Source organism: Oratosquilla oratoria, chromosome 28 (assembly GCF_046742065.1).
Source record: "Oratosquilla oratoria isolate Oo_2021 chromosome 28, ASM4674206v1, whole genome shotgun sequence".
NCBI lineage: Eukaryota > Metazoa > Arthropoda > Malacostraca > Stomatopoda > Squillidae > Oratosquilla > Oratosquilla oratoria.
In genome coordinates this window covers 46,752,847-46,758,846 of record NC_134804.1, presented here as the reverse complement: position 1 = coordinate 46,758,846, position 6,000 = coordinate 46,752,847, and the positions used below count along the sequence as shown (strand labels likewise).

Below are 6,000 nucleotides of genomic sequence, written 5' to 3'. Positions count from 1 at the left end.
AAACTTGAGTATGTGTTATAGGTACCCAAAATTCATATAGGACTGGAAGGCAATATAGCCCAAACAAGGAAAATACAGGAATTTAAATCTAATTATGACAATTGGAGAATAATACAGCCCAAAGTAAATACTTTAGTCATCCAAGAAGATGAATTCTAATGTCATAAAACTTTATTTTCATATTTAGTATTTGTATTCATACAAATGCAAGAGTTCAAATACTGACATGAAAAAATATATTTGAAAATTATCTATTACCTACAAGAGAACATCTAATATCTACAGGAAATTAAACAAAGGCTGGAATTTTTCTTTTTCTTTTTAAGGTACCTATTGTCATTTGTTTTGCATTGTAAGTACATGCAAGAACATATTGCATTTAAAGAAAAAATTGTATGTTGTTATTTCATTCATCTTTGTGTATGTATAGTAGTGATAGAGCTATGGCTATCATTCCATTAGATATTTTGGAAAATTGAGATACAACAGCTCATGGAGCAAAGTACACATTGAAGTCCCCCCACCTCAAATATTAACTACCTACAAACCCTAGACGACTCACTAAACAAAATTGATCCCTCCAAAAACATCTGGTTAGATGGTGATTTCAATCTCCTTGACACTGACTGGACAGTGTATGGTACCACTGACAACCACACCCATGAAGGCAACATTATATCATCACAAACTGAAAAGAGACTTCTACATGAAAAATTTATAGATATCATAAACACACACTCACTCTCACAATCAGTGCTTGAACCAACATGCACACAGACTAGTGTCACAAGAAACAACCCAAACATAAGACACAGGGTCACATCTAACCCCTTAGACTTATTCCTCATGAACAACACTTCACTCATTACAAGAACAAGTAGTACCGGGCCTGAGTGATCATGACATGGTACTAATTGATACAAACATTAAACCAACCAAGCAGAAACAAGAACACAAAAACATTTATCTATAAAACAGACCTGACATAAGTGCCATATCCCGAGACTTAGCAGATTTCAAAGACATCCTGGACAGCAATTCAGTGGAAACCAATTGCACCAGACTAAAGGAAGAAATACATGATGCTGTGAACAAACACATACCAAAGAAAACTCTTTCATGAAACCTGTCTCCGGCCTGGTTCAACAGACAATTACAGACCTTACACAGAAATAAAGAAAAGCATACAATGCAGCAAAATGGTACAACAATACATCACACTGGGAAGATTACAGAGAAACACACAGAAAACATTCCAGTAAGAAATGCAACATGCTGAAAATAGTTACAATGCCACTTTCCTCACAAACAACAGACAAAACCCTCCCAAAATTTTACAACTTTTTCAAAGTACACAGACAAGACTCTTCCAGTAGTACAACACCACTACACAATGGCTCCTTGGTTACACATTCACATGAAGAAACACAAACATTAAACATGCAATTTCAGTCCATCTTTACACAAGAAGATGCAGACCAACCAAACATACCACCATCACCACACCCAACAATTCCTCCCCTAGTTTTAAATGCCCAAGGAATTGAAAAACTACTATATGAGGTAAACATGACTAAAGTGACTGGTCCTGACAACATACCCTGCAGGGTGCTAAAGACCAATGCTGGTGTGTTGGCTTTTGTCCTGCAGGTTATATTTTTGCAGGCAATTCAAACTGGATCTCTTCTCTGTGACTGGTTCTTGGCAAATGTGACACCAATTTTCAAATCTGGTGACAGAACCCTCCCATCCAATTATAGGCTTGTCTCAATTACCTCAGTCCCCTGCAGAACTTTAGAATATATTATCCATAGACATACAATGGACCACTTTGATAGGCAAAAAATACTGACTGAAAATCAGCACAGCTTCCGACCTAAACACTCATACAAGATGCAATTACTAGAGACAACACATGACATATTCCAATTAGTTAACCCCAAAATTAGACAAGTAGACATCATAGTTTTAGATTTTGCCAAAGCCTTCGTCAAAGTCCCACACAAACAACTGGATTACGAAGGAAGATCATACTAACAGGAGACCTCTTGGTCCACAAATAGGTCAGATAATAAGAATCAATAGTTTATTAAAGGAATGAATAAACAAGCAAACCAAACATTTAAGAGGGATTACAGCATATTGCTTATGTGTTTATCTAAATGAATCTTAAAACTTTGCACCATACTACATTGCATTGCCTCTACTGAATGTTTATTCCATTCATTTACTACACTGTTGGTGAAGTTGCTTCTACTCACTTCTAAATTAAATCTACATCTGATTCATATTCAGTGTAAAAATTTCATCACTTTTGATGTCAATCTTTAAAAAACTTGAAGACCTGTTCCTACTAGGAATCTTTAATTCATATGATTCCCAAGCCTTCAAGTAACAAATGGCAAGTATATAGGGACTACAGAACTTTGAAAAGGGTTACTATGCCAGATAGATATCAAATTCCTCACAGAATTTCCAATTCAGACTGCATACTTTTTACATTAAAAAATGCTAAGGAAATCATATTTGTCACACATTTTAAATATGTTCCACTCAGAGAGATGGTCAACAAAATAAAGTTTTGAAAATGTATTGTTTTCCTAAGAGAAATGAAGTCATAGAAAAGCTACTACTTTTAATAAATATAGGCTGACATGAGCTTACATATATACAGAGAAACCTAAGCTTGAGACCCCTTCTAAATCTGAACAAATATATATATGAATACCCTGTTGACTTATCCCTTTAGAGAAGTTACACAAACTGACTGGAATCAGCTGATATTCTGAGAAGTTTAAATAGTTCACTGTTATAAATATTTTTTTGTAAATAGACAATATGTGTGTATATATATATATATATATATATATATATATATATATATATATATATATATATATATATATATATATTTATAGAAAATTCTCTAGTCCATTAATGTGAGTACAAATAATCCATCTATCTGTATATCAAAGGCGTCCTCATCCTTATAAAGGAGATAGCTAAGTCAAAGGCACCCATTCCACTTTCTTCATATATATATATATATATATTTATAGAAAATTCTCTAGTCCATTAATGTGAGTACAAATAATCCATCTATCTGTATATCAAAGGCGTCCTCATCCTTATAAAGGAGATAGCTAAGTCAAAGGCACCCATTCCACTTTCTTCCACCACTCTTGTTTCCCTCTCATCTTAGCTCCTTATGGATGAAGGGTCCTTGTCTCCTGCCCACTGCATGGGTCAGAAGCAAATGCGACAAGACAGCACCTCCATAGCAGGGCTACTTTACTTACAGGGGAACCCCCCCCCCCACTACCTGTCCCCTCATGCAGAAAATAGAGAAGGCAGGGAGAAATCCTTTTAGGCTGCATCAAAATATCATCCATACACAACCATCCTTTGCTCCACTCGGCCCCATAAGCTGCCTTCTCCCTTGCTCAACAGACATTCCCCTCTTGCTCAAAGCCTCTTTCACCCCGTCCATCCATCTCATCCTCGGTTGTCTCCTCAAGTTCACTCCATCCACCTCTACTTTCCACTCCTTTTTTTTTTTTTTGCTAATCTTTCTTCACTTGCTCTTTCCTTGTGTCCAAACCATCCCAATACTCTTTCATCAGGACTATCTGCCAGCTCCCTTTCCACCCCCACTCTCCTCCTCACCTCCTCATTTATCACTCTATCTAATCTTGTAACTCATACCATACTTCTTAGACACTTCATCTCAAACACATTTAAACTTCTCCTTTCTACCTCTCTTAAATTCCAAGTCTCCACCCCATTCAGTGTTGTAGGCACAATCACCCCTTCCCAGATGCCTATTTACTTGCTTCTCTCAATCTGCAGTCAACCTCCACCCCTTCTCCTCCACTTCATGGCACATGCAACCCTAAATACTTAAAACTATCCACTTCCTCTGGCCTCTCTCTTTTAAAACTTACTTCCAACTTGCTGCCATCCTCTCCCCTTGTATATTGCATCACCTTACTTTAACCCTTATACTTTATTGACTGCTTGTTATTGTGCAGTATTAATTGCATAGCAGTATGCAGCCACTGCTTTAAAGATTTTGTTAGGGGACCTCTATGGACTATACTTTGGGGATAAATTTTGTCACTGTGTTTTCCATGCAAGTCATAAAAGGTGACAAAGTGGAACACAGTGATGGGACAAGGAATCCTGCTCTCTAATGTATTAATATGTATCCATATGACTCAAGGGCCGTAATAATTATATACAGGAGCCACAGGATGATCATCAGTGTTCCAGAAATACCCTTGGCAACAGTAGGTCCTCCTAGTTCTGCCTTGCCAAAATCTCTTTGAATCCTGAAGGAAAGAATCAATAATTAATTTGCCATTCTTTATATAATAATAACAATAATAATAATATTAATAATAATAATAATAATAATAATAATAATAATAATAATAAATAATAATAAAGTTTATTTGGCAATGAATCAAATACATGAAATACATATAATGAAAAAAACACAGTTCGAAATCACAATTACAATTACTTTAACCTATAATGTGAGCATGTAACTTATACTTGAGAATTGAGAATTTTTTGCTTAAGATAATATGTTGAAAGTTGTCAAAATGTATATTAGAGTTAGAATTCTACACATCAGTGACGAAAAGGATACTAGAAATCATATTGGCCACTCTTGACTGCAATAAGTCAACTTGCACATTCAAATGAAAGTATGTGTGATGTCTTGAACAGCTATTTTAGTTCTGTATTCATAAATAAAACACTTAAACAAAATAAAATCCAAGTTGTGAGTTACATTGATCAGAAATTTTCTACTGTATGAAAAAAAAAAAAAAAAAAAAAAAAAAAAAAAATATATATATATATATATATATGTACATATATATACATACATATATATATACATATATATGTACATATATACATATGTATATATATACATATATATATATATATATATCATAACTCAGTCAATAAAACTCCAGGGCCTTGCAGTTTGTATTAAATAATTTTGAAGGAAATAAAATGTGAAATGGAAATTAGTAGAAGTTACACCTATGCATGAAAAGAGCAAGAAGCAGAAGCCACATAATTAAAGACCAATAGGCTTTTCATCATATGACAAATTATATAAATAATTAAAAGAGATGCCATAAAATATCACTGAAAAAGCAGCTGTCTAATGACAGTGACCATGGCTTTAGAGATAAACGCTTATGCACAATTCTCTAATCTTTTACAATATATTTATCTCAATATACAAAAAAATTACAACACATATATAACTTAGCTGGACTCTGAAAAAAATTCTGATAGATAATAAATGAGAACCTACTAACTTGCTTCCCATGGAATAGAGATAGCTTACTAAGATTATTTACTGGTTGAAATAAATAGTGAATTGTTGTTATTGCTTCCTTGATTGTTTGGCCAAGTAGTCCCATCTCCCAGAGGAATGCCATGGCTGGAACAGGGCTTTCCTACTAATCCTTTATAGAGTGTATATTGTGTTGTTGGCATGTATGACTGTATATAATGCAGTCTTCTATAATGTGTTTGTTAGGCAATTGTCCTCATAACATCACCACAACCCAGTGTGGCTGACCTCACACAATATCCCATGGGACAGCCAACTTGCACACCTGCAGTTCCCAGCTGCGCTGAGGTCCACCCTAGCCATGTCAGTGTGGATCACATGAAGTATGTCCCCTGTGAATGTCCCTACATCTGACACCTCCCATCAACATTTCTTACAGCAGCCAATTGCAGCACAGGCCATGACTTGACCCAGTGAATAAATGGCAGAAGGAAATCAGTGGAATTGCTTACCACCTCAAAGTACCATGCTGCAAACACTGCAGCCAACTCCATTGCCATCTCCCAGTGATGGCCACAGGACACCACATAAAGAAGTGGAATGAGTGGGAGTGGGTATATGTCTTTTGTCTTGGCTACCTCCCTTATAAGGGGGAAAAGCCCTTGATATATAGATATATA

General features: G+C 35.4%; 2 protein-coding genes across 4 annotated transcripts in view; one reads left to right on the top strand and one right to left on the bottom strand.

Annotated features, from left to right (window-relative positions):
- The first annotated feature begins 1,272 nt into the window (after window positions 1–1,272).
- LOC143040508 (uncharacterized) lies at window positions 1,273–2,037 on the top strand. The gene has a single exon (XM_076211600.1). It carries the CDS (start codon window positions 1,273–1,275, stop codon window positions 2,035–2,037), a length of 765 nt encoding a protein of 254 aa, XP_076067715.1.
- Window positions 2,038–2,935: 898 nt separating this feature from the next.
- Window positions 2,936–6,000, bottom strand: part of LOC143040398 (sodium/calcium exchanger Calx-like) — a 68,818-nt gene continuing 65,753 nt past the window's right edge. For 2 of the 3 annotated variants that reach the window (XM_076211442.1, XM_076211444.1), the window contains exon 17: window positions 2,936–4,331. In XM_076211442.1, coding sequence (XP_076067557.1) covers window positions 4,190–4,331 — 142 coding nt within the window. In that variant the 3' untranslated portion in view covers window positions 2,936–4,189. The remainder of the gene's footprint in view (window positions 4,332–6,000) is intronic. The other variant, XM_076211443.1, reaches the window with a different exon arrangement.

Bases quoted from the DNA above. Each gene is read 5' to 3' on its own strand.
- LOC143040508 (XM_076211600.1), top strand. From the start codon at position 1,273: ATGCTGAAAATAGTTACAATGCCACTTTCCTCACAAACAACAGACAAA.